General features: G+C 62.0%; 1 protein-coding gene across 5 annotated transcripts; it reads left to right on the plus strand.

Annotated features, from left to right (window-relative positions):
• The first annotated feature begins 108 nt into the window (after positions 1 to 108).
• TRAF2 (TNF receptor associated factor 2) lies at positions 109 to 20,214 on the plus strand. 5 transcript variants are annotated; one of them, XM_082401849.1, is made up of 11 exons: positions 109 to 205; positions 7,147 to 7,363; positions 7,824 to 7,902; positions 8,066 to 8,164; positions 12,454 to 12,615; positions 13,338 to 13,412; positions 14,984 to 15,058; positions 16,521 to 16,862; positions 17,369 to 17,546; positions 18,089 to 18,237; positions 18,889 to 20,214. In XM_082401849.1, the coding sequence occupies exons 2-11, from the start codon at positions 7,176 to 7,178 to the stop codon at positions 19,105 to 19,107; spliced, it is 1,566 nt and encodes a 521-aa protein (XP_082257975.1). In that variant the 5' UTR covers positions 109 to 205; positions 7,147 to 7,175; the 3' UTR covers positions 19,108 to 20,214. The 5 variants fall into 5 exon arrangements, with proteins under 5 accessions (XP_082257975.1, XP_082257976.1, XP_082257977.1 ...); XM_082401850.1 differs by having other exon boundaries at positions 125 to 201; XM_082401851.1 differs by having other exon boundaries at positions 157 to 166.
• Positions 20,215 to 27,431: the final 7,217 nt, after the last annotated feature.

Raw genomic sequence — 27,431 nt, forward strand, 5'->3', positions numbered from 1 at the left:
TGTCAGTCCGTCAGGAGGGAGGGCCCGAGGCAGGGGGCGGGGGAGAAAGCTGACCAATCGGCGCCCTGTGTGGCTCCTGCGCGCTCCTGGTAGGTCCCCACATCAGTCCATCAGGCGGGCTCGTGGGCGGGGCGGCGGCGGCGGCGGCGACGGCGGCGGCAGGCGGGCAGGCGGGCAGGCAGTTCCGGGCGCGCGGCGGAGGTTGGTGAGTGGCGCCGCGGGGGTTGGGGTCGGGGGTCGGGGTCGAGGTCGAGGGGCGGGGGCGGCGGGGCGCGCGGCGCCAGGAGGCCCGGCGTGGGGCACGGTCGCCGCCGCGCGCGGGTCTGAGGGGATTTCTCGGAGCCGGAAACTGAAAGTCGGAGCGGGCCCCTCACAGGAAAGTTCGCGAACGGCGGGGCGTCCACGGCGGCCGGCCCGGGTCCGCGCGGGGTCCACGCCCCCCGAGCCGCCCCCGAGCCTCGGCTGCGGCCCGCGGCGCCCCACCCCTTCTTGCCCCCGAGGGGCTTCCTGCCCCGCTCGGGGTCCGGACGGGCTCCGCGGGCGGCCTGGACCTCGGGGGTCGCCGCTTGTCGCTTGCTGCCCCGGGCCCTCTCCCCGTGCCCCCGACCCCCCTGAGCTTGGGCCTTGTCTGACGGTGACACCGAGCCCCGAGGTGGATGGGGAGGATGCAGGGGTCTAGGGAGCTGCCGGGGCGGACGGAGCCTGGCGTGGGGACTCACAAAACTGCTGTGTGTGCGGGGCCAGACGCTCCCTGGAGGCAGAGCGGGCTCCTCGTGGACCGGACGGTGGGGACGGGGGAGAGCTGGGGACAGCTGCGCCTGTGACAGCAGCCGCTCCGCCCGGCCTTGAATCTAGCAGAGCAGGGGGCGTGCCAGGCCTGACGCCGGGCCCTGCGTGACTCAGGGGCCACATGTCCCCGGCTAGCAACTCAGTTACTGGCTTTAGGTGGAGGTTCCAAGCAGCCCAGAATTGTTGTTTGAGTTTTTTTTAACAGCTTTATTGCAGTGTAATTTACGGACCGCAAAACTCACTGCTGCTTGAATTTCAAACAAACAAAATCATAAGCAGTGCTTTTTTGAAAGCCTTTTCTGAGGAGCAGAAGCTTTCAGTGCTTTCAGCAGTAGCATCTTCACACACTCAAGCGGCCGCTCTCTCTGATTCCAGGCCCCAGCCTGGCCCGTCCCCAACCTCAGCCCCACGCCTGGGGACACAGCCCAGCCCCCGTGAGGCTGCAGCTCCCAGAGGCCGGAGCCGCGAGTTGGGCCTCTGTGCTCTCTGGTCCTTCGGCCTGGGACAGCCCTGAGCGCACCTCCTGACACACCCAGGCCGCGCCGTGGGCCCTTCCGGCGTCCCCCCTGCGTCCCAGACCTCTGCCACCTGAGGTGGCACCGTGCCCTGTGGCCCTGGCCTGCTGACTGCATCGGTAGTGGCGCTGCCCAGTCTCCCCAGCTCCCCGCGTGACGCACAGCAGGAGCCTGGAGACATCCACGCGGAGCGACAGGTAGAGTGAAGGTCGCGTGTGTACATCACTGGCTCGCTCACTCTGGGGAGACAGACACGCATGTCCTTCCTCTGGGGACCTGAAGAAACGGGTTGTTTCAACAGTGGTCGTAAACTGCGGACAGAGCGCAGAATTTACAGCCATCACTTGGTGCTGGAGAAAACGTTTTCTCCGGGAAGAAAAGGCCTTCTGACTTAGTTCTGAGCCAGGTGTGGGCCCCCCTCTGGCAGTGGGAGATGCCAGCCCGCCCGCCCGCATGGCCAGCACACCAGCGCGGACCGGGCACGGTCCAGCAGGTGGGTTTCCACCGCAGGGCAGCGCACACATGGGCAAGGGGAGGAAGGTCCAGAGAAGAAAACCCAGAAAAAATGACCCACAGGTTCCACAGGTCATGCCGAGAATGGGGCGCACGCCTTCCGTCTGTTCCTGAGTCCCCACCTGGGCTTGATGCCCTGCCCCCCCTGCGTCCTGGGCCTGCTCCTTCGCGGAGATGGGTGAGGACCGCTCCCTCAAGGCCTGGGCTGTGTTAGCAGAGGAAGGACGTGTCCCCGTTCCACAGTGCGGCTGAGCCGCGGGGGGTGAGGGGGGCAGGCTCCGCGGAAGCTGTCCCCTGGCTCCGGGCAGGACCAGAGTGGCCACCGCGTTCCCTGCAGGACCAGCAGGCGGTGGAGATGGCGTTTGGGGCAGGTGTTCCTGGGGACTGGCTGTGATTTAGGGAGGCGAGTACACAGCAGCGGCGGGGGTAGGAGGTGAGTAGTGGAGGTGACTACAGTGCGGGCTCCAGGATTGGGGTGCCCTGCTTTGTGGCGGGGTGGCGCCCGGCGGGGCCAGTGGTGCGGCACGGAGGAAGGGTCAGACACAGGGGTATAGGAGCCAGTGGCCGGCGGGAGCCTTGGGAGCAGGGAGGACACCCCCGCACCCCACCATGGGCCCGGGTCCCTCCTCCCTGCCTCCAGGCCCGCGATGCTGCCGGGCCGAGGAACGGTGCGGGGAGGCGAGGGTTGTTCAGGAAGCCGAGCAGCAGAGGCCCTGGAAGCCTGGGGGTCTGAGGGAGGAGCCCAAATCCCCAGCTCGTATTTAAGGGCCTCGGGAGGCTGCTGCGGTGAGTCAGGTCACAGTGGACGGTGGCCGGGCCCAGTGGTAGCAGTGTGGTCAGGTCCTGGATGTTTGTAGCAGGTAGAGCCAGTGGATTTCCTGGCCCGTTTGAGGTGGGCGTGAGGCGGGGCTGAGGCCTCAAAGGGGCAGAATCGCTGCGTCGTCATTGATCAACGTCTCCCTGTTGATGGCCCCAGTTTTTCATAAGAATCTGGGTGTGTTGATGGCCCAAGTAGCTGCGAGTGGGCGCGGGCGGGAAGGGACGGCGCAGCGTTTGCTGTGTGCTTTAGTGTAAACGGTTGTTGGGCGCTGAGTTGGTACCAGCATCACGTTGAGCTTGAACGAAGATGAAAGTAGTGTCAACGATAACGTTCACGTGGACCTGAGGTCCTGGGGGCTGCACTCGCACGCTGTGTGCGGTCACAGGTCCCTGAGAGTTGCTTCAGGAGGCTTGGACCTGGGGGGCCCAGCGTGGCACGCAGCAGGGGCAGCTGTCAGTGGAGCGTGGATTTGGGGGAGTTTGGTCCTTGCGTTGGGGCATCCCAGAGGGAAGCTCCTGGGTTGAACCCGTGTGTCTGCTGGCAACAGGTGGCCCCCAGCAGCCGAGTGCTCCGTCACCTGATGTGATGTTGGTTTGGGCAGCAACGTCCCTTCTGAGAATTAGTCCCTGACCCCCCCACACCGGGCTGAGGACGGAGGAGCCCAGCTGCCCAGCGGCCTCCGGCTCCGTCGGGGTCTCGGCTCTTTCCCTGGGTCCTCCTGCTCTGTACCCAGGCGGGACCTGGGCTTGGGAAGGGGGCCTGCAGCACACGAAATGGCAGAACAGCGGTGGGGTGCCAGATGCCCCCCACTCTCCTGGGGGTGGGGAGGCAAGAGGGAGCTGCAACCCCACCTGGGGGGGGCTTCTTTTGTGTTAAAACCGGTTTTTGAGGTTATTCTGCCATTGTTAATATTATGAAGCAGGGTTATTCTGGATAAACGTGCATGGGTGTACCATAATTAGGGATTTCACCATCTTTTTTTCGACTCTCCGGGAATAGAAACTCCGTCTTTTTCTTTTTAAAATGGGGTATACATACAGTAAAATGCACAAGCCCTAAATGTACAGCCAGATGCACCTGTGTCCACGTATACAGTCATTCGTCGCCTTCCAGAAGCCCTCACGTCCCTCAGGCAACACTGACTCTCCCGCACGGAAGGCTTCTGTGTTTCGCTTCTCACAGGGTTTCTGACTCCAAATGTGTGGGTTTCCCCACACCAAGCAGTTCTGCCTTTCTAGATAGATGCCGATGGGGTGGCCGCCTGGTGTTAGCACACACCCCTTGTGTTAAGGGTTTGGTCGCTCAAGGCTGCCCCCACCCCACTTCAGATGCCAGTGGGGAGGCGGGGCCTCCCATACTTCTCACTGACCGACTGTAAATTGAGGGTCCCCATGACCCCCTCCTTGGGGTCAGTAATTTGCTAGAAGGGCTCAGAGAAACATGCGTAACAGCCCGCTGGGAGAGACGCACAGGGCCAGGTACAGGGAGGGACGCGGAGCCTCCACGCCCTCTCCAGTCCCCCCTTCCCAGCACCTCCACATGTTCAACCCAGAAGCTCTCCAAACCCGGTCGGTCGTTTAGGGTTTTCACCGGGGCTCCATTCTGAAGGCAGGATTGATTGAATCACTGGTGATTAAGTCAATGGCCAGTGTCGCTGCCGCGGAGATGGGGGTGGTGGTGAAGGGGCTTCTGAGTAAACAAAGGTGCTCCTCTGTCCCCATGGCTCAGGAAGCCCCAGGGGTTCTGGGTGCTTTGTGCCAAGAACCGGGATGAAGACCCAGCGTCTGTTGTATCCCAGTTCCCAGCCCCAAGGGTAACTGCTGTTCTAACTTCTATCGTCGTAGGTTAGTTTCGCCTGTCCTCGAACTTCATGTAACTGGAATTATCCTGTAAATAATGTTTTGTATCTAGTAGAAATGCCGTTTCAACAAAATTCAAGTTTGTTGTATGAAGTTAGTGCGTTCACGTCTGGAGCATGTTTGGGGAGTGAATTAAGTGTGAGACCAGGGCCGGGCCGTGTGGGAATACTTGTTCACACTCCCAGGTGAGTGGTGTGAATGGATGTAGTTCTTGTTTTTTACCACGTCGCCTGAAAGTCAGGATTTGGAAAATAAACTGGAAGCTTGGAAGGACCAGTAGGGGGTTTTGGTTCCATATTGGAGGCTTGTAACATCTGACCCCTAAGTACAAAGGCTGCCGGTCGCCCAGCCCCCAGCCCCGTGTGACTGCAGGTGGGTGGAGTGTGCGGCGCCAGGAGGGTCCGAAAGGGCCAGAGACTCGGAGTTTTCTTCTAATGTTTGGGCAGGTGGCACGGCAGCGCTGAGTGTGGGCACGGCGCTGAGTGTGGGCACGGCGCTTTAGAGTCTGTATGACGTTTTCCATTACAGTTCTCGAGGGTTCAAGTGTATGACTGTGACTTGAATAAGACATTTAAGGCCTGAAGCACTGAGACCTCCTAGGGCGTGGCGGGGGCGCCCTCTGACCGTGTAGCTGCCGGCCCTCCTGCCGCGCCAGGTAGCCGTGACCGCTGAGCGGGGAAGACGAGGCCCACTGTGTGTTGGGGCCTTTTTCCTCTTTACTGCTCAGAAAAGAGACCGTTTGTGGTTCTTTTATGTCCAACAGGAGTAAAGGTCCATGGATTAATAAAATGGGCTCAATCTGCCACAGAAGGTGTGGTCAGTCGGCCAAAAAGTGTTTCCCCCAGGCCGGCCACATTCGGGCGGAAAGTCATCGCAAAAGAAGAAAGTCTCTCCTGACAGGTCCCCTGGAGACTGTTTTTGAGATTGGCAACAAGAAAAGCGTCACCCTCATCCTCGCGCCTTGCACGAGCTTCATTTTTTATTTTGCTTTCTGGCCCTGCCTGTGTAAAACATGGCTGCAGTCATAGAGGCCTTTGCGTTTAATCTTGTTTATTTTGTTTGTCTATTTATTTATTTATGGCCGCGCTGCGGCTCCCGGGATCTTAGTTTCCCCAACCAGGGATTGAACCCGCGCCCTCGGCAATGAAGGTGCGGAGCCCTAATGACTGGACCGCCAGGGAATTCCCACATTTCATTTAACACCTTATAATGAATACAGAGTTTCGATCTAAAGAAGATGGTTTTTTTTTTTCTAGTTATATTCAAAAATAAAAACTCTTCTTTCTCATGTAGTTTGGAGCCATGATATTTTAAACCATCAAGGTTACGAAATCAATTTATTAGCATGACCAGAAAAAGAGGGAAGCTAGGAACGTGATCCCTGTCACGCGGGAGGGAGTGCACCTTCACGGGCCTGTGTTCCAGACGTGCACATGTGTGTGGCCGCCACAGCCTGACCTTGAGCTGCCCTGGCCCAAACTGGGGGCGTATCTGTGAGCTCTGGGGACTTTTTGTTCACATCGTCCACCAAAAGCTTTTACTAATAAAGGCACCTCTCATGCTTGCACATCTGTGTTGTGAGGGCTTGAAGGAATGAGATCCCCCAGCTGTCGAATGGACAGATGGACCCTCCAGGGGCCAGGCCTGCCAATGTGAGGAGAGCACGAGAAAGGCAGAGCTGTGCCCTCCTGAGGTGCCTGGGCACAGCGTCCCTTCTGTTGGTGGCTGGAGGCAAGAATGTCGGTTGTGAAACGTCCTGGGAGCTGCGGAAGGCCCTCCGAGTAAGGCCTCCTGTGTTACAGACCCCACAGCTGACTGAGAGTGGCTTTGCCCAGCTGCTAGGGGACGACACCGTCTGTGCTGTCCCCTTGGTGTCAGGCCAGCATAGGACAGTGCACGTGGCCTCCTGTGCACGGTCGCTGCCCAAGCAGACACGCCCCCCCACCCACCCACCGGAAAGGGGCAGAGTTTCATAGCATCCTGACTTGACCATGCCCAGACCCCAGAGCAGACGGGGTGTGTGCTGGGGGCGTGCGGGGGCAGGGGGAGCTCTTTGGGGGTTTGCACAAAGGACTGGGGCAGCCTGCCGGGGTAGTGGACGATGAGCAGGTCTCTGAGCGCTGTGGGGGACCCTCCCCCCGCTCGCCCATCCCGGTTACCTTGCCTTGGCGGCCTTACCAAGGCCTGGTGGACGGCAGAGGGCAGCTCTGAAGTGAGGGGGACCCTGGCTGTGGGGACGGGAGCAGAGCAGCAGCTGCACACAGGCCGCACCCCCATCTTGGGGCTGAGGGTTGGTACGGCCGTCTCCTGGGCCTGCCCGGGGGCGTCGTCTGCCAGGCTGTCCTGTGTTCTAAGGACACATTCACACCTGGAGCCTTGGGGAGATGGCCAGGCGCAAGGATTGGGGTCCGCGATCACGGTCAGATGGGAGCCCGGCCAGCTGGCCTGGGAGCAGAGGCCCCGGCCGGGTGGCCACAAGGACAGCCCGCTGGGCCCAGGGCTGCGGCGGGTGTGCGGGTGCCCGCTGTCTCAGCCATAGCCCCGCCTGCGCAGGGCCCCCCGGAGCGCTGACGTCCTCCCTCTCAGAGGTCCAATGGCCCAGGCCTTGCATGTCCCCGGACCCGCCGTGACACGCTGTGCTCTCCCTTAGGGCTTGGCCTTGGTGGGGCTGCGGTGCTCATGGCTGCGGCCAGCGCGACCCCTCCCGGCTCTCTGGACCTGCTGCAGCCTGGCTTCTCCAAGACCCTCCTGGGGACCAAGCTAGAGGACAAGTACCTGTGCTCGGCCTGCAGGAACGTCCTGCGCAGGCCCTTCCAGGCTCAGTGTGGCCACCGCTACTGTTCCTTCTGCCTGAGCAGCATCCTGAGGTAGGGGCACCGGGAGCAGCCAGGAGCGGATGCGGATGCCCGCGTGGCCCAGGGCTGCTTTGGTGTGGGCTGAAGTCAAGCATCTCCTTAGAGTCTGTTTTCCCTGCTTCTCCTTGTCTCTGGTGGGAACTGGACCGTTTAAGATTGCCTGGAGGCTCCCGCTCCCTTTGTGCTGGGCGCCCGAGTCCCTGCGGGGTCGGGAGGTGGGGCCTCTGGCCCGTCAGCAGGAGGACAGCGGCCCTTGGTCCTGGCATCTGTCTGCGTGGGTCGCGTTCAGGCGGGCCGGGGTTTGGGGCTGGGCTCCGAGTGTCTCGCACGGTGTGCCGTGTCCGCTGGCTGCCCCGGTGGCCGACGGAAGCTCCGGAGCCCGAGCCGTGGCGTGGGCCTGTGTTGGTGAGGCCGCGGGCCTCCCACCCTCCGCGGCGGGTTTCACAGTGCGGCCTCCCCCTCTCCCCACCAGCTCCGGGCCCCAGAACTGTGCTGCCTGCGTGAACGAGGGCATTTACGAGGAAGGCGTCTCTATCCTGGAGAGCAGCTCGGTGAGTGAGCCGTCCACGCTGACGGTGTCGAGGGGAGAGGGAACCTGGGAACGGCTGCGGGAGAGGCGCCCCGGTCCCGAGCCTCCCCCGAGGCTTGTGGTGTGGGGCGCCAGGCGGGTGGGCGGCTGGGAGGGGGCTTACCCGAGGGACGCCCTCTGCCCAGGCTTTCCCGGACAATGCTGCCCGCAGGGAGGTGGAGAGCCTGCCGGCCGTCTGTTCCAGCGAGGGCTGCACCTGGAAGGGGACCCTGAAGGAGTACGAGGTACTGCCCCCCCCGCAGAGCAGCTTCAAGCCGGCCTGACTCCCGCGGGAGGGGTGCAGCTGCTGCTCCGGGCGTGCCCACCTAGACTCTGGAGCCGGGGAGCCGGGCGTGTGGCCCGGGGTGGGGTGCCCACCCTGTCTGGGCTGTTTCCTGGTGTGTCCGTGGACGCGGTCCTGCGGCCGCAGTGCGGTGGCGGTGAGCAGCGGTGTGCGCAGGGACCCTGGTCCGGCCCTGAGAGTGCCGCGCAGGCAGGAAATTAGCTTTCTCGCGGACGGGACTTTGTTGTCTTTCCTCACTTTGGATAGTGCTCACTCTGGAAGACGCAGGAATAGCCTGCACGTCCATTCTGGGGTCACAGGAAGGCATCTGGCCAGTGACAAGGGCAGTGGCTGGGTGCATATCTTGCCGGCCTGTCTCTGCCGCGCGAGGCTGGCCTGTCGGGGTCCCTGTGTGCTGGGCCTCCGGCAGCCGAACCTGCGGCTGTGAGCCCGGCCAGACGCTCTTCCTGGTGATCAAACGCCCTTAAAAACTTACGTCTCCAAGGTACGTGCGCACGAGCGTTCCCAGCAGCCAAGTGTCCCCGGCAGAGGGCGGGACACACAAGATGGGGGCTGGTCGTGCCGTGGAATAGTGTCCAGTCATGAAGGGAAGGGAACCCCGCCCCAGCCTACAGCGGGGACGGACCTTGGGGACATCATGCTGAGGCCACTCTCAATCAGCTTTGGGGTCTGAGTGAGATGAGCCCAGCACAGGAGGACAGAACCTGCGGGACCAGCCCTGTGAGACAGGAGGTGGAGTGGAGGCTGCCCGGGCTGGGAGGTCGTGTGCAGTGGTGCAGAGTAACGGGCTGGGTCCTCAAGGTGGGGAGGCCTTGGTGCTGTCCCACACGGCCCCGGCTGGCGAGGCTGGAGGGGCTGTTTGCGGGGGACCCGGCTCGCCTACGCCCAGGGCTGCCCAGGCCGCGGAGCAGCCTCCCTGCCACGGGGTGGGCGCCAGGCTGCGACTGAGTCACGACACGGGGGAGAGCCCGTCAGCCCTGGAACTGGGGTCCTGGGTTCCTGGTGGGCTCCTCCCTCCTGCTCCCGTCCCGGGCGCTGCGTGGCGGCGTCCTCTGGTCCTCTTGACCGACTCGACTTCGTGGGCTTCAGGCGCTCGGTTGCGTTTTGCCAGAGGAGCAGCTTGGCCGTGTCCGGGGAGGAGCTGGTGGTCGGGTGGATGGAAGCTGGGCTTTCCTCCGACGGGCGCCTGGCCTGGAAGCGGAGGCCTCTCTGTGCCCTTCCGGGGAGCCGGACTGCAGTCCGTGGACAGAGGCCCCCGACGCCCAGGGGCCACCGTGGGGCGGGGGCGCAGGCAGGGGGTGCTGCCACCGGGCCCTGCTCGGCAGACGGGCCTGAGCTGTTGTTGCCCAGTGCTGTCCAGAGAGCCGGCCTCGGGGCAGGGTCTCTCCTGGGGGGGGGGGAGCCCCAGCAGGGAGTGCAGTGGGTACTCTGTGTCACCTTTTGAAGGGACCAAAGAGCCCTGGGGACAGGCGGAATAGCCCCAGCTCCCGAGTCCTCTGGGGTTTCTGCCGCCTCCAGGCCGCCGGTGCAGGTGGCGGCTTCGCAGGCCCCTGGCCGAGGGCCTGGGACCGCAGCCAGCCCGTGGGCCCTGCGCCGGCCCTGCAGGCATGCGGGCTGGAAAGTCCCTGGCTGCACCCGGGGAGCTCAGGAAAGTCCCTGGGGGTTGGTCACGTGGGAGACGGGCACTGCTCTGGGTCTCTCGGCGCAGCCTTTGACGTAGGGTAAACCTGTCTCTAGCTGGGGTGAGACCCCACCTCGGGGCGCGGGCGGCCACCTTGCTGCAGCGGTGGCCCCGCTCCCAGCCTGGAGCCAAAACGTTTGCCCTTTGGGCTGCTCAAAATTGGGGGGGTGCTGGGAAATGCTGAGACCGCGGCTGAGCTCCTGAGAGTGTGGAAAGATGGGGAAAATCCTGGTCAGCCTTTGAATAAGTTTTTCCTTTGCAATGATGTCTAGTATTTTCTAAAAACTCAGTGAATTAAGACTCCGGTTCAGTTAGAAGGTGTTTGTGGAGTGGCTGCCAAGCACACAAGCCCTGGGGACCTGGAAGCGAGAAGCGGGGGCTGCGCGGGGACCCGCTCCTCCGGGAGCGAGAAGCGGGGGCTGCGCGGGGACCCGCTCCTCCGGGAGCGAGGAGCGGGGGCTGCGCGGGGACCCGCTCCTCCGGGAGCGAGAAGCGGGGGCTGCGCGGGGACCCGCTCCTCCGGGAGCGAGAAGCGGGGGCTGCGCGGGGACCTGCTCCTCCGGGAGCGAGAAGCGGGGGCTGCGTGGAAGCGACAGCAGGGAGAAGGGGCCTCGGGCTTCAGAGGAGGGGTCCGGGCGGCCCTGAGGGAGGACCAGGTTACGGGGACATTTTGCAGCTGAAAGGTGAGCAGAGTCGGATGTGCTCGCGTGTCAGGGAATCCAAAGCTGAAATGCCTGAGTGTTTAGCTGGAACTCTGGTTGAATGAATACTGATTTCTCTGAGCCATCTGGTGGGAGTGGGAGCCGACAGAGCCCGTCCCAGCCTGTGAGGGTGCTGGTGCCCCTGCTCCAGGTACGGGCTCCGGGGGCGCCTGCTGAGTGGCGAGCGGTGTGGGGCCGGGTGGTCAGCGCTGGCCGCGCATGACCCTCTCCAGTTGTCCGGTGGCCCCGGGGCTCACCCTTGAGCATTTTCTTTTGCTTTGATCAGATCCAAGTGCCCTCTGGGTGCTGTTGTTTTTGTTTCACGAGTGTGGTTGTTTCCGAGGCTCCCCTGTGGCTCGGTGTGATGGTTTGTGCTGTGCTCAGTGTGGCCAGACCAGGGCCCTGTCTGGGGAAGCTGGGGGTGCCCTGGCGGTCGAGGGAAGTTCCTCCCGGGTGTGGCCGCCGTGGAGCCTTTGAGGAGCTGTCGCCGGAGCGGGAGCCCTCGGGGAAGGTGTCCCCTCTGCTCTGCTTCCTGTACCTAGTGGCGTCCTGCCCACCCGCACGGCCAGTCTGTGTCCTGGGGCCGGGCCTCTGCAGCAGCGTCCACGGAGCCCCGTCGGGTTGAGTGGGGTCACCGGGGAGGCTTGCTGAGAAGGCCGAGTTCCATCTGATGTGTGTCCCTGCGGGAGACGTGGAGCCCAGGGTCCTGTGAGGAGGCGGGAGTGCCACGGGCACCACGTCTGAAGTCTCCGCGCCCCGGCTGCTGGGAGAGTGCCACGCGTGCCGTGTCTCTGGGGTTCACCTGGCACCACTTCTCACTCCCCGAATGGTGAGCTTTGGCCCCGGCAGCCAAGCCTGCCACATGGGGTGGAGACTCGGCCGGCCTGTTCGCTCGGCCTCGGACTGTGGGCCACGTGGAGACAGAGCCCGCGTGAGGCACCTCCTTCCTCAAGGTCACTGCGGCTGAGCTGCCCCAGCTTGTCAGGCGCCCAGCCTGAATCTTGGTGGAGGTGCTGACCCCACGGCGTGGATGTGCTCGGTGCCCAGGCTGCGTACTTACCAGGGGTTGATTTTGTGTGATGCGTATTTGATCACAGTTTTTAAAAAACAACAGCAAACAAACCATCATCTCCCGTTCTCTGCTTACCGGCCCGCCGTCTGTGCCCCTTCCTGGCCGGCGTTTCCTGAGAGCTGCACACAGCTTCTGTCTGTCCCCTAGGCTCGCGGCCCCGTTTCCAGGTCCCACCCTTTCTCACCTCTTCAGCCACCGCCACCTCCGCTCAGCCCGCTGCCGCGGCCGCCCCAGTGCTGCGCTGCTCAGGGCCACGCCTGTCCGGGTTGGGCCCCTGCTCTGCGCAGTGAAGCGGCAGCTGCAGCTCGCCTGCCCTCCTCCCTCCGCGTCCCTCCCCGCGCTGCTGGCTTTACCGGGCCCCGCCTGACCCTTCGGAGGCCCAGGCTGGGACCCTGCCTCCCTGGCCACATCACCCTGCGTGTTCTCAGCTCCAGGAGGGCGGGGACGGGGGCTCTCAGCCTGGGCGTCGGGACGAGTGGGCACCTGCGTTTCCGTGTGCTTCTCGCTCTGGTCCCCACGGCGTCACTTCTCTGCCCTCCATCCACTTAGAACCTGTTCCCGCAGCCCCTCTCACTGTCCCCTCTGTGTCCCGAGGGTGGGGTGCCGCCGGCTGGATCTGGGTCCTGATCTCTGCGCTGGAGCAGGGGTAGTGGAGCGAACGCGGTGGCCCCCGTGGCCCAGCGCCGAGAACGAACCCAGCCCGGGCCGCGGCCGGTGGGGCAGTGGCCCAGAACCCCACGGGCGCTCCGCCGACGCCTCACTCCCTTCGTTGCCAGAGCTGCCACGAAGGACACTGCCCGTTCATGCTGACCGAGTGCCCGGCGTGTAAAGGCCCGGTGCGCCTGGGTGAGAAGGGGCACCACCTGGAGCACGAGTGCCCGGAGAGAAGCCTCAGTTGCCGGCACTGCAGGGCGCCCTGCTGCCTGGCTGACATGAAGGTGAGGGCACGCCTGGCGGGGTCGGGGCTGAGCTCACACGGGGGGACGGCAGCGTGCGGCCACGTCCCCCTCGCTCGGCCAGCAGCCTCCCTGGGTTCACGCTGAACAGGCCCCGAACACCGTGTGGCTTTATCTGAAAGTTGTCGCGTGTTTGTGAAGGGCGGGCCACCTTCCCGTGGGTTACATCACGGCTGGAGCTTCTCAGGGTTCCTGAGGTCACGAGCGAGCTCGGTGCCCACGTTTCTGGAGTCTGTCCGTGTGGGTCACATGGATCTGCTGGGTCGGGACGCAGACGCCCCCTGCTGTCTGCAGGTCTCTTCACCTTCCGCCTTTCCCTGTGGGCGTCTTTTTCTCTCTGCCGGGCCGTCAGTCTGCATTTGGCTGGTCGGGTCCCTGCGGTGTTTTTCACGCCCGGGAAGCCCAGCTCTAGAGGCAGCCCAGGGCCCGAGACTTCGGGCGCCCACCCTGCGCTCCTCGTCAGGGGTCTCGGAGGTGTTCTGGCCGCTTGGCTCCCCCGCCACCAGGAAGTCCGCCAGCCTGGCACCCGGGTGGCAGTACTCGGGGCGCTGGGGTGCTCCTGCTCCTGGTGTTAACCCCCGCAGCTGCTGGTCGAGGGCAGGCCCTGAATCTGCAGACCTCCGTGTCGCACGCCGTCTCAACCTCGGGGCTCAGGAGCGATGCTGGCCTGGCCCCAGCTCTGACGGCTGCCACGTCTCTTCCAGGCGCACCACCAGGTCTGCCCCAAGTTCCCTTTGACCTGCGAGGGCTGCGGCAAGAAGAAGATCACACGTGAGAAAGTAAGCACTCCCCTGGCGCCCCTGAGCGCTGACCAGCTTGGTGCTCAAAGGACAGGCTGCACCTCGGCTCTGGGGGGCGGGGTTCCCAGGGTGGGGTCGCGGGCTCCTCTTCCTGCCACCCCCCTCCCGCTGCGCAGCCTTGCATCATCTGAGCCACTTGGCCCCAGGGAGCGGGGATCTGGGCAGTTGGACTGTTTACCTGACGTGTGTGTTGATGGCTCTTCTCACTGCGGGAGGTCTGTGTCCCTGAGGACGGGGCGGTGGCTCGTCTGTGCTTCTGCTGTGGCGATGGTTCCACAGGCAGGCCCCCAGGCCCGCCCTGGCTGTGCTGGGAGCTGACTCGGGGCGGCCAGGCAGCCTCCATGCTCTGGGAGGGAGGGCGCACGCTCACATGCCTGTGGGAAGCCTGCGCTTGGTCCCCGGGGAGGCAGCTGCAGTTTGTTCGATGAGGCCCCTCTGTCTCTGTTTGAGCTTCTGAGGTTGCTCTTTGGAGATGACGCATCTCGTGGATTTGTCCAGCAGTTATAGTGCTCCAGGGCAAGAGCTGGGAAGAGAGTGATTCCGGAAGCTGGTGGGGCTCGGATCCCTCCCGAGCTGTCCTGGTCGCGCAGGCCTCGCCCACACGATGGGTGAAGACAGCATCCAGGCTAGCTTAGGTGGCATTTCTCAAGTTGTGAGCGTGACCGAGAGCTTTTTGCCTGAATTTCACCTGCGTTTCTCTTCCTGGGGAGCATTTGTGACTCCCGTGCGTTTCTTGGCAGGGCATTTGTCCTCTTTTTTCTCTGTTTTTGGAGCTCTTTGTGTATCAGAGCTGTAAGTTGCAGTTATTTGTCCTTTTATTTTAGTTAATGGTATTTTTGGTTTGTTTTTGTTTTGAGAGGCACTTTTCAAGGTTTTTCTCATTGTTTCTGGATTTTGATCCAGAGTTGGGATTGTTTTCCGCTCCCAGGTACAGAGGAAATTCTCTGCTTCCTGCAGGTGTAAGTCTGATTTCTCACGTTTTGGGTCCCTGGCAGGTGGCGGCCAGTGGCGGCCCCTGCCCCTCCCCCCACGTCTGGCAAGGTCGGCCTGGCTGCGTCCCCCTCGGCCCAGGCGCTGCCCGGCTCAGCTGGCCACCCTCTGGGTCTTGGGTTCTGCTCTGCTCGGACTGTGGCCGTGGGCCAGTGCCACGCCGGGTCAGCGCTGGGGCCCTGATCCCTGGTCAGGCTGGTGCTCCTCACTCTTGGCTCGGTTTGGAACCCAGGCTGTCGGCCCCCAGGCCCCAGGGCCTCAGACCGGCCTGTGAGGGAGGAGGTGGGCAGGGCTGCTCTCTGGGACGCAGAGGCCCACGCACGGGACGGGCTCTGCGGGCGATTCCAGACGGCCCACGCGCCTCAAGCACACACGTGCACGCGTTTGCGTGTGTGCGCGAGGGTGCACTGCAGCTTTGGGAGCAGATTGTTGGGTTTTGTCCGGCCCGAGCGTGCAGAGGCCAGTGGGGCGGGTGCGAGGGTCCTTTGATGAGACTGACCCAGTCGGTGCAGACGTGGCTGGAGCAGAGGAGGACCAGTGTCTGATGTCAGGCCCGTCAGTTTCAGGACCACGTGAGGACATGTGGCAGATGCCGAGTCCCCTGCAGGTTCCACGCTGTCGGCTGCCCCGAGATGGTGAGTCCAGGTCTGCGGCGGGACCGCCGGGAGCTCCTGGTTCCCAAGCAGAGGCCGGCGGACGTGACCGCGCCCTGCGGACACTGTCTCCACTCCACCTCCAATCCGGCCCTCAGGTGTCCCGGCTCTGTCCACTCGTCCCCCAGGTGAACCCTGGTGCCCGGCCTTGACCGCCCAGGTGCTGGGAACCCCCAGCGTGTCGCAGCCCCCCGCGCTCTAGCGATGCCCCCTCTGCCCGTCCTCTCACCTCACCCAAAAGGCTCACCTTGCTCCACCCGGCTCTTCTGGCCAAAAGCCCAGTGGTCGTTCTGGACCCGCCTCCTGTCTCTCCCACCACGTCCAGTCTCCCAGAAGAGCCTCCATTCTGCCTGCAGAGGGGTCCTGGAGCCTCTCTGCCTCCCCGTCTCACCTCTGTGGCCTGCGTGGCCCTCCTGCGCGATCGCACCCTGGTCACTGGCCTGGCTGTCCTCCAGCACGCTGACTTTCCCCGGGCCCTGACCCACCTCCTGTCTGCCCGCCGCACCTGCCAGCTTCTGTGCGGCTCCCTCGGGCCTGGGCAGCTCCCTGCTCACGTGGCCCTCGCCCTCCTTTCCCACCTGTTCTGTGCCCCCGAGGGCTGGGCGTGTGCAGGCCCTGCAAGCGGAGGCTGGCTCCACAGATACGGGCACCCCAACCCTCTGCTCTCAGCGACACCCCCGCAGCACTTCCGGTGGCAGCAGTCCTGGCGGTGTTGTCACTTGGTGACTGGACGACACTTGGTCTCCGTGTCCTGCTTTGTTTTTTCTAACGAGGGTGAACAAGGGCAGCGCCTCTTCCGTTCGCTTGGTTTGTGTGTGACATCCTGCTTCTGGGCAACGCGGTGCTGCTGGTCATTTCCCGCTCAGGCCCGGGGATCCCTGGCGTGGGGGCCGTTAGAGGCCAGAGGAAGGGCCTAGGGCACACGCTGCCACGGCCTCTTCACGTCCCACTGAGGACGAGTGTCCTATTGACCCTGTGGATCCAGCTGGCCTCGGCCCAGCTTCTGGAAGCCTCAGGTGCCCGGCCATCCCAGGGTGCTCCAGGCACTGGACCTCACGCGGAGGTTCATCCCTTTCTTTCCATTTTAGGCTTTTTGAGGCTGTCTGATCCTCCAAACTCGTTGTGGAGCTTTGGAAGGGATGTGGCTGCAAAGCCAGATCTGTAGGGACTATTGAAGATGCGTTTTATCCCCCTCCCCCCGCCCAGCCGCGGCCGCTTCTTTTGCGGTGTTTCTCCCGTCACCTGAGTCACGGGTGAGTCACGTAGGGCGGTCTGTGATGCGCAGACGTGGTTGAGTGCAGACAGCGGCAGACGCGGCGCTGGCAGGTGAGCGAGAGGGCAGGTCACCCTCGTGTCGCCGCCGCGCGCCGGGCGCCGGTGCTCCATCGAGGTGTGCGGCCGCGGGGCCCCGCTGGGGCTGAGCGCGGGCGTCGTGCCTCGGCAGGTGGAGGGCGAGAGGCGGCAGGAGCACGAGGCGCAGCAGCTCCGGGAGCACCTGGCCCTGCTGCTGGGCGTCCTGCAGGCCGGGCCCCCCGCAGGCGACGGCCGCCCCCTCCTCGGCCAGGGTGAGCGGGGCTGGGGGGCCAGCACGCCGGGCCCGGGGGCAGCGCCCGCCACGGCGGCGGAGCTGCTGCAGCGGTGCGAGGCCCTGGAGCGGAAGACGGCCACCTTCGAGAACATCGTCTGCGTGCTGAACCGGGAGGTGGAGCGGGTGGCCATGACTGCCGAGGCGTGCGGCCGGCAGCACCGGCTGGACCAAGACAGGATCGAAGCCCTGAGTAATAAGGTTCGTGCCCGGGGTGCCCAGGCCTCGTCGGGCGGGTGCCAGGGGCTCAGGGGGCTGCAGAGCCAGGAGTTTGAGGGCAGCGCCTGCATTTCCAGCGGGCACTCGGCTCTCCGCGCTGTGCCTGAACAGAGCTCCTCTCTGAGCCCCTTCCCCGCAGGGTCCGACGCGAGGCTCAGAGAGGCCGAGGGTGGAGCCTCTTCTCCGATTGGGGGGCAGAGGTAGCCGTGGGGAACGTGCCTGGTGCTTCGTGCGGGTCCCACGAGCGCGTTTCCTCCTGGGGTCGGGGGTTTCGTGGGCATGGAGCCCATCCGAGAGCAGCTGACCCAGCAAGGCTGAGGCACTGGGCACGGGGGCCGTCCTCCTGGAAACGGGGGGAGACAGGCGTGGGGGTCGTTTCATAGCGCGTTCCTGCCAGACGGAAGCTGGTCTCTGTGGAGGCGGGTGAGCCCCAGGCTCCTCTGGCCCGGCGCCCCAGGGGCGCGTCCTGACGGGCCCCGTGCCCCCAGGTGCAGCAGCTGGAGAGGAGCATCGGTCTGAAGGACCTGGCCATGGCCGACCTGGAGCAGAAGGTCCACGAGATGGAGGCGTCCACCTTCGATGGGGTGTTCATCTGGAAGATCCCGGACTTCGCCAGGAAGCGCCAGGAAGCCGTGGCCGGCCGCACGCCCGCCATCTTCTCCCCAGGTGCTCTTCTGGAACTTGCCCTCCCCCTGAGCTGCTGCCACCCTGGGCCCCCACATCCCCGGGCTGGGGTCCGCCCCCTGCTGCGGCCGGGAGCCGCAGGGTCCCCCGGCGGAGCCTGCCCGGCGAGCCGGCTCGTCACCCCGCAGTCACCAGCCTCGTGTCAGGGTCACGTCTCGTTCCTTAAGCGGCAGCCCCACCACGTCCGCGGTCGCCCCTCTGCTCCCCGTTGGACATGAGGCTCGTCCAGCCGCAGCCCCTCTGCCCAGAGCCCCTGCCTGGTGCTCGAGCCTCAGTCCAGCCCCTGAGGTTCCTTCCCGGTGGGTAGCAGGGCCAGTGCAGGGTCGCATTTAGGGTCTCTTAAAAGTGCCGTGTCTGACGAGTGCTTCCATTTTCAAGAGAAGTCTGTTTGCACGAGCAGCTGACCGCGTGCCTGGAGGAGCACGTTCCCTCCTGTGCCCTCCACCCTGAGTGGCGTGTGTGTGTTTCCTGGGGAGGTGGCCGCGTGGGCTGAGCCCTGGGCGCTCACCAGCACCTCCCCACAGCCTTCTACACCAGCAGGTACGGCTACAAGATGTGTCTGCGCGCCTACCTGAACGGAGATGGCACCGGGCGCGGGACGCACCTGTCCCTCTTCTTCGTTCTGATGAAGGGCCCCCACGACGCCCTCCTGCGCTGGCCCTTCAACCAGAAGGTGCGCGAGGCCCTGCCCCGGCTGTGCTGGCGCGCGGGAGCCCCTGGGTGACAGGTGTCGGCGTCACCACGCCTCAGTGCTCGGCCAGTGTCCATTGTCTCCTGGGCCATGCCCCTGGTCAACCACTCGGGACCAGCAGTTAGTGGTGGTGCTGCTTCAGAGAGTTTGTCGCAAGGAAGGAGGGCCGCCAGGGGGCCGTGATCGGAGGGCATGGCCCAACCCTTGGGAAGCCAGAGCCCACGCGGGGGAGGAATTGGAGACCCGGGCACTAGTCAGGACAGACGCCATGATGACGCTGGGCAGCCCCGTGGCCCTCGTGGAGGAGGTGGCGTCACTGAGCGCAGGGCCGACTCGTGCTTCTCCCTGAGGGGTGCTGTTCCTGGGGGTGGGGACAGCTGCGTGAGCTCTTTGGTGAGAAAACGTCCCTTAGACAAGTGTTGTCAGAAAAAAGCACAAATGGACATGGCGCGGGGTGCTGGGCTTCAGCCTCGGATCCTGGTGTCAGTGGACAGAAAACGCCAGGATGGGCACAGATGGACAGACCGGGCTGACCCGTGGCGGCCGTGCTCCCGGCACTCGACTGCAGACCGGGCTCCTGGCGGCTGGGCAGGCTGTGACTCACGTGCTGTCCCCTGGGCGCTCTCCTCCCAGGTGACCCTGATGTTGCTGGACCAGAACAACCGGGAGCACGTGATTGACGCGTTCAGGCCTGACGTGACCTCGTCCTCTTTCCAGAGGCCGGTCAGCGACATGAACATCGCGAGCGGCTGCCCGCTCTTCTGCCCCGTCTCCAAGATGGAGACCAAGAATTCCTACGTGCGTGACGACGCCATCTTCATCAAGGCCATAGTGGACCTGACAGGGCTCTAGCTGCTGCTCACGGGAGCGGGGCCACCGCGCTGGGCGGGCACCTGCGAGCTCACAGGCAGGGGCCGCCTCCCGAGAAGGGGTTCAGCCCAAGGCCATCGGCGTGGGCTGTGGGCCGTGCAGGTGTGGAGCCCTCAGCCTGCAGCGGGGCGGCCGGGGCCACAGTGAGGAGCTGCTGGAGAGGAGGGACGGTCTCAGGCCCAGCTGCCGCCCCAGGGAGAGCCCTGCTGGGCTGGTCTGACCAGGCCGGCAGGTGGGGAGGGCGTCCCGTGTCCCCTGCCCTGCGGTGCGTTCAGGGCGCATGTCCAGCGCCCCCCCCCCGCCCAGCTCCCGCAAGACACGTTGGCTTCCCTGTTGGGTGTGGAGAAGTCACTGTTAAACCCTTGAATCTCTGCGGTGAGTGGTGTCCATCTGGCTCTCGTCCTGGCCATCAGTGACTCTGGCCGGGGCCTCCTGGCCTGCTGGCCTCCACGCCCCATGTGTCGCCAGCTCCTTGAGCGGTTCCGTGGGCTCCCTGACACTGCAGGCTGGCTCGTGCGGGCCTCGGTGAAGCCAGCCATTCTCTCTTCTGCAATGTTACTAGCTGGGCAGCTCCTCGTCCCTCAGGCCTCCCCAGGGGCTGCCCTGGAGAGCAGGGCCACGTGCGTGCCCCCGATTCTGGGCCTGCCCCGCCCCTCCGTGCAGGGCCCCCGGGCCTGGAAGAGTGGCCGATGGCTTCGGCTGAGTTTGGGACCTGACAGGTGGTGTCTCCCCAGGACCAGGACTTGCCCGGCCTCCAGGTGTTTCCTCAGCAGCGGCAGAGCCCGGGCAGCCTGAGCACAGGCTTGCACCTCGGCTGGACCCGGTCAGGGCCTCAGCCTGGGGGCTGCAGGATGGGCACGGCGTCCTGGCCGGCGGCTGGCCACACCCAGGTGCGCTAGTGACCAGGACTGGGTGCTCAAGAGCCGGGGTCCTTCCAGAGAACCTGTGACAACATCGTCACTTACTTCTCTATTTTGAGAAGTTAAAGAATTGAAAGGCACAGAGAATAATAAGCTCCGTGTGTCCAGACTTAACAGATGTACACGTTTTGAATTACGTATTTTAATTAAAAAGAAACATTGCAGAAAAGTTGAAGTCCTTCTGCTTCCTTTCCCTCTCACCACCACCTTCACTGGCCAAGGAACCGGCCTCATGGATTTGGATCCTTTTCAGTTTTAATTTTTGTCTCTGTGTGTGGTCGCCCACAAGTAAGGCTCGTGTACCGAGTCCCCTGCGGACCCCTCTTCCCCTCCCCCAGGGAATGCCTGGTGTGCTGACCACCGCGCGGTGGGCCGGGCGCAGACACAGACGGTATCCCTCCTCCCCGTTCCCTCGGGCACGTGCCTCCCCGCGCTGCCCTCCTGACCTGGACACAGCATCCCCGCTGCTGCCCGTCCCATCCCGTCCAGCCCTTGCTGCTTGTGCGTGCAGGCTTGTTGCTCCTCCAGGGTCCCTGCCTGCCGCCCGCCTGCCTGCCTACTGGGGTGTTGGTCCTGTTTTCCTCCTGGTCGGAGAGAGCTCCCAATATTCCCGGAACCTGGCCCTGGAGCACGTGCGGGCTGTGTGTGCAGGTGTGTACAGAAATGGAGCGCTTGGACACACTTGGGTCATGGACAGTGCCGCTGGCCACTTAGTCAAGAAGTCCCAACCCCCCGCCCCCACCGGGCTGACAAATACTGTTTTCTTCTGATGGGTTTTTTTTTTTTAATTAATAAATTTATTTATTTATTTTTGGCTGCGTTGGGTCTTCATTGCGCGTGGGCTTTCTCCAGTTGCGGCGAGCGGGGGCCACTCTTCGTTGCAGTGCGCGGGCTTCTCATCGTGGTGGTTCCTCTTGTTGCGGAGCACGGGCTCTAGGCGCACGGGCTTCAGTAGTTGTGGCACACGGGCTCTAGAGCCCTGGCTCAGTAGTTGTGGCGCACGGGCTTAGTTGCTCCGCGGCACGTGGGATCTTCCCGGACCAGAGCTCGAACCCGTGTCCCCTGCCTTGGCAGGCAGTTCTTAACCACTGTGCCACCAGGGAAGCCCTCTTCTGATAGTTCTAAAGTTTTGTTTTTAACATACTGGGTTTTTACGTTTGAAGTTTGTCTATACGTGGTGTTTGTGTATGTGTTTCCATCAGGTCAGTTCAGGTTAAACCAAGTAGATTAGTGAGTTTGTTTCCTTACCCTTAAAATGAAACAGAACAGTAAAACGAGAGGCGTAGAAAGGTACTCTTCACCCACGAGGACAAAGAGCGGGAAGAAGGTGACAGCAGAAGGAAGACTTGAGCCCGCTGGGAAGGTGGGACGTGGGCACGGGAGTGGCTGCCCCGAGGTGCCCAGGGTCCGGAGCAGGCAGCGCTGGAAGGGCGTGGGCTCGGAGACTGCAGCGGGAGGGGTCTCCATCTGGGGGACTTGCCAGAGGCGCTCGGGACAGGTGCCCGCCCTGCGATGGAGCGAGGAGTGGACGTCTGCAGTCAGGACTGCAGGCGCCGGCCCTGCCCTCGAGGAGTGTGAGCTGCTGTGGGGTCACTTCTGCCGGGAAACCAGGGTTCCGGGGGGAAACTGAGCTCCAGAGGAGGAACCCGGGGGCGGGCCGCTGCCTTGTAACCTGGTTTAGGACGTTCCCGTCACCCGCCCCCTGCCCCTGGCAACCACTGACTCACCAGTCTCCCCCAATTTGCCTGTGCTGGACATTCGTATAAGCAGAGTCGCGCAACCTGGCCTTTGACGCCTGCTTCTTGGAGCATAAGGTTTTCAAGGTTCTGCAGCCTCAAGCTGAGTGAGCCTCCCGGTGTGGTGGACGGACACACAGTGGTGGACTCGTGGGTGGGCCCGCCTTTGGCTGCTGTGAGCACGTGTACGAGTCTCAGCGTGGACGTGTGTTTCGGACACGCAGTGGTGGACTCGTGGGTGGGCCCGCCTTTGGCTGCTGTGAGCGTGTGTACGAGTCTCAGCGTGGACGTGTGTTTCAGACACGCAGTGGTGGACTCGTGCGTGGGCCCGCCTTTGGCTGCTGTGAGCATGTGTACAAGTCAGCGTGGACGTGTGTTTCCCTCTCTCCTGGAAGATGCCTCCGAGGGAAGCTGTGGGGCGTGTGTTCAACTATGGGAGGAGCTGTCACGTTACCTTCCGAAGTGGCTGCACCATCTGGCATTCCCACCGGGATGTGAGTTTTAATTTACGCCTTTATTTGACCTTCTACTCCCTTGCCTTCCATGTTATCTAGAATTTTAGTTCCATCTTATTTTTTCAACGCACAAAATAATCATTTAGAAACATCGAGTAGGGACTTCCCTGGTGGTCCAATGGTTAAGACTCTGCGCTTCCACTGAAGGGGGCACGACGAGTTCGATCCCTGGTTGGGGAACTAAGATCCCACATGCCATGCAGCGAGGCCAAAAAAAAAAAAAAAAAAAGCTTCAAGTAGAGGGACAGCATCATTGTGTGCTGTCTGCTCACAGCTGACTTGTGCCCCCTTGTCTTCCTGTGTCTCAGGCTCGTTTTGTGATGCAGGCTGTGGTCCACGTTGGTGGCTGTTTCATGTGCACTTGAAAAGAACATGTCAGGGCTTCCCTGGTGGCGTGGTGGTTAAGAATCCGCCTGCCAATGCAGGGGACACAGGTTCGAGCCCTGGTCCGGGAAGATCCCACATGCTGCGGAGCAACTAAGCCCGTGAGCCACAACTACTGAACCCGCGTGCCGCAACTAATGAAGCCCACGTGCCTGGAGCCTGTGCTCCTCAACAAGAGAAGTCACCGCAATGAGCAGCCCGCGCACTGCAACGAAGAGTAGCCCCCACTCGCGGCAACTAGAGAAAGCCCACACGCAGCAACAAAGACCCAACACAGCCAAAAATAATAAATAAATTAATTAATTAAATAAAAAGAGAAAAGAACATGTCTTCTGCTGCCGGTGAGGGGAGTATTCCGTACGTATCGATTAGATTCAGTTAGCTGATAGTTGTCATGGATTGAATTGTGACTCCCCCAAAGATAATGAAGTACTAACCCTCAGTAACTCAGACTGTGACCTTATTTGGAAATACGGTCTTTACAGAGATAAGTTAAAATGAGGTCATTAGGGTGGGCTCAATCCAATATGACCGGTGTCCTTCTGAAAAGGGGAAATGTGGACATAGACGTGCACAGAGGGAAGAGGACGTGAACAGGCCCAGGGAGAAGGATGCCACGTGAAGACAGAAGATCGCAGTGATGCGTCTACAGGTCAGGAGCACCTGATGTCTGGCAAACGCCAGAACCTAGGAAGAGGCCAGGAAGGGCTTCCCCCAGAGAGAGTGGCCCTGCCAGCACCTTGACCTTGGACTTTCATCCTCCAGAACTTTGAGACAATAAATTTCTGTTGTTTTAAACTTCCCAGTTTGTGGTACTTTGTTACAGCCACCCAGGAAGCTAACCCAGGAGAGGGGCTCAGTTCTCCTGCATGTTGCCGCCTCTGTGACTAGTTTGACCTTTACTGAGAGAGAAGCACCTAGTCTCCAACTGTAACTTCAGATGCATCTGTTTCTCCTCTCATTCTGTCACTTCTTGCTTTGTGTATTCTGAGGCTCTGTTGTTAGGTGCACACACGTAGGATTGTTATATCTTCTTGGTGAATTTACTCTTGTATCAGTGTGTAATGTCCCTCTTTTTTCTTGGTAACAGACTTTTTCTGAAATGTGCTTTACTTTGTCTGATATTAAACATCCTGTTTCTTTTCATTGGCATTTTTGTGGTATACATTTTTCCATCCTTTTACTTTTAACTAACCTATATTATATTTGAGTGAGTTTCTTAGAGATGGCATAGTTGGGTTGTAGGTATTTTTGTTTTTAAGTTTCACGTTGACAATAATGTAATTATGGATATGCTAGATATAAGTTGACCATTTTGTGTTTGTTTTCTGTTGGTTCTCTCTGGGTTTTTTGTTTGCTTGGTTTGTTTTTTGACCGTGCCATGCAGCATGCAGGATCTTAGTTCCCCAACCAGGGATCGAACCCGGGCCCCCTGCGTTGGGAGTGCGGAGTCCTAACCACTGGACCGCCAGGGAAGTCCCAGTATTCAATTTGAGTTTATCTGTTGTGATGCTGACTCTCTTTATGGTTTTAGTGGTTGTTCCAATCTACTTGGAATCAGGAGTTTGCTCTTTAATTGGGATGTAGAAACCTTACCACCCTGGAGGCCCCTTTGTGGTTCCCCCGTTACCTCTGCGTGTGCTGGACATGTCACCAGACGACATCATAACAAACTTCCTTTCAGCGGCCGAACGTGTTTGAAGAACTCGAGGAAAGTGTTTACCGTTTCTGTTGCTGCCCCTCCCTGCTGACCGCCCAGGTTTCCTGACACCACCTCCTTCCTGCCGGAAGAGCTCCCATCGGCATTTCTGTTAGAGCAGATCATTTTCACTGGATATAGAACTCCCGACTGACTCTTTCCTTTCCCCCAGCACTTAAAAAATGTGCTACTTCTGGGAGTTCCCTGGTGGCCTAGTGGGTAGGACGCCACGCTTTCACTGCCGGGGCCCGGGTTCAATCCCTGGTCAGGGGAACTAAGGTCCCTCAGCGCACCCCAAAAAAAAAAAAAAAAGTGCTACTTCCTGTGGCCTCCGTGGTTTCTAATGAGGAATCTGTAGTCACCACAGGCTGCTCCCCTGGGGCCGAGGTGCATCTTCTCACTGCTTTCAGGTTTCTCTTGTCTTCAGTTTTCAGCACTGATTTAGATGTGCCCGGGTGTGGATGTCCTTGAGTTTGTCCTTTTGCTCCACCTCTTGAATCTGTAGGTTTGTATCTGTAGGTTTATACCCAAATTTGGGGACGTTTTCAGCCATCATTTCTTCAAATCGCTTCCTCCTCTCCTTTTGCGCTTAGACCTTTGCTTGCCGTCCCACAGGTCCTTGAGGCTCTGATTTTCCTTTACCTGATCTTTTTTCTCTCTGTTCAGGTTGGACAATCTCTGTTGTCCTGTCTTCAGTCAAGTTCACTGACTCTTTTCTCTGACTTCTCCACCCTGCTATTAAGTCTGTCTGGAGTTTTAAATTTTTGGTTATTTCCCTTTTTTGTTTCTTTGCTGAGATGTTTATATCTTAATATCCACTGCAGAATGTGTTTGACTGCTCACTCAGGCATTTTATAATAGCCACTCTGTCTCTGTCAGGTAACTTCAACATCCTTGGCTTCCCTTGAGTTGAACGTTTCCCAGCTCTTCGTGTGCTGGGTAACTGTAGGTTAGATTCTGGACGTTGACTTCATCAGGTCTGGGTCTGGTTAGGCTCAGGCTCACGTTCCCACTGCCACCCGTGGGCTGGATCCCCCGTCAGCCCAGCCCCCAAAGCCATGCTCTTTCGGCCGGTCCTGCCTGCTGCTCTGCAAGCTCACCAAGCCTTGGGTCTGATCCTTAGGAGCAGACCGGCAGCTCAAGGGTGGTCCTGGGCGTCACAACCACTTCACGGGCTGTTTCTCAAGCTGCTCCCTCTGGTCTGGCTGCTGGCTCCCTGTCTGGCCTCCAGCCTGAAACCTGGCACTCCTGTTAACCCTGCCCTGTCGTGCCCCTCCTTAGTCTGGCCGTGCCTGGGGCCACACCTGGGGCCACACAGCCCCCGGCGATCACCCGGCCTCTCCGCACTCACTCAGCTTCCCGAGTCCCCTTTCCCGACCCCATGGCAGGCTGGCGGCTGTGCCGCGTGCAGGCCCAGGAACTGAGGGTGGGCACTGGTGAGAGGTGCCGGTACTGGGGGCCCCAGTGCTGCCGCCGCCCCTGCCCCGCCTGCCATGGCGCCCTTTTCAGAGCCCTCGGCTGCCCCGTGCCTCTGCTCAGGTTTCTGGCCACACCTCCGGAGGAGCAGGGCCTCGAGCCAGCTCCCCACCTGCACCCACCTCCCACGGAGCTCGGAGGCTCAGGCGTGCTTTGCTGCCCTCCGTCAGACCTCAGCTCGCGTGCTCTGGGGATGGGGCTCCTCTTCCAACCCCCGTCTCCACGCGCTCTCCCTCCGCCTCCCGGGCCTCCCCGTTCCTCTGGCACGTTTGTTTCTCTGCTTTTTGTCATCCGCTTCCCAGTTCTCACACCAGCTGGGCCTGGTCCAGCCTTCTTTCCGTGGGTTAAGCATTTAGTTCCAATCACCCTATCTCTTCTCTGTTGGCTCCCTTCTAATTTTTTGATTTCTGCATGTTCTTGACTCCGATTCCGCTGCTTTTGTTTTATAGATTTTGTAGGTTTCCTTGATGGCTTTAAATTAAACATATCCCCAGTCTTTTCCAGAAACCGCATCACCTTGCAGCTACCCCAGAGCAGTGGTGTCCGTGGGGTTTCCTGGCTCCTGTCTGAGGCCGAGCCTGGGCTCCTGGCTGCGGTTCCAGGCGGGTTCCGGGCAGACTGCTCGGGCTCCGCTGCTGTCGGGCTCCTTTCCCTGTTCTCACCCGTCCAGTGGTTCGGAGACAGACCCAGGGGCCCAAGCTTCCCCGCTGCAGCAGTGGGGCCGGGGCTCTGTCCTCGGGGCGCAGCTGTGCTACTGGCTGGCTCCTCCGGGGACTTTGCCCTCCAGTCCGAACTCCTCCTGGGTCAGCTTCCCCGACCTCGTGTCTGTACCCGGCCCTGCCCAGCCTGTCTGCCTGCGGCCAGCTTGGCTCCGACCCCGCAGGCGACTGGGGCAGCCTCTGCTCACCGCTGCCTCTGGCCTGGAGGAACATGCTGTCCCCCAAGGCCCGTCCACGTCTGTCTTCTCGACCGTCACGTTGGCGCGTGCCGAGTGTGGAGCCGATGGCAGTTCAGCACCATCACTCCACGTGCAGCCGAGCTGCATTTCCACCCTGGGGTGTCCCGAGATGAACAAGTGGGGCAGGTGGGCCCCCAGGATGGGCCTGGGCCAGGCCTGAGGGTACAGCTGGGGCCACCCCACCCCTCTGCTGCCACCTCTGCTCTGTGTCCACACTGTCACGTGCCAGGCCCCAGAGGTCTGCCCCTGCCCCTGCCCCAGCCAGGGCACCCCCTTGAGGACTCAAAGCCCTGAAACTGGCCCCCCCGCCGCCCGCCCCGCCACCCGCCCCGCCTGCCATCCCTGGTGCCTGGCAGCACTTGCCAAGCCGTGTGTCCCTCTGTGCCCCCTGCTGGCGGGGAGCGCACACGTGCCGGACGTGCTCTGGAGTCTCTGCGCTCAGGGACTTGTCCACAGAGGCAGCAGGGGCGGCGGCTGGGGACGCAGACTCGCGTCCCGCTGCCCAGTTCAGGGCAGCTCCAGCGTGTGGCCTGGGGCACCCGCCCTGTCCAGCAGGCACAACGAGGGCCCGTATAGATGCCATGCCCCTCCCTGCACACACTGGATGCCACGCCCCTC

Source organism: Balaenoptera borealis, assembly GCF_965194805.1.
Source record: "Balaenoptera borealis genome assembly, chromosome: 8".
Taxonomy (NCBI): Eukaryota; Metazoa; Chordata; class Mammalia; order Artiodactyla; family Balaenopteridae; genus Balaenoptera; species Balaenoptera borealis.

Coding starts and splice junctions, on each gene's coding strand:
- TRAF2 (XM_082401849.1), top strand. CDS start 7,176: ATGGCTGCGGCCAGCGCGACCCCTCCCGGCTCTCTGGACCTGCTGCAG. Junction 12,616..13,337: donor GCTGCCTGGCTGACATGAAG/GTGAGGGCACGC, acceptor CGTCTCTTCCAG/GCGCACCACCAGGTCTGCCC. Junction 18,238..18,888: donor GCTGGCCCTTCAACCAGAAG/GTGCGCGAGGCC, acceptor CTCTCCTCCCAG/GTGACCCTGATGTTGCTGGA.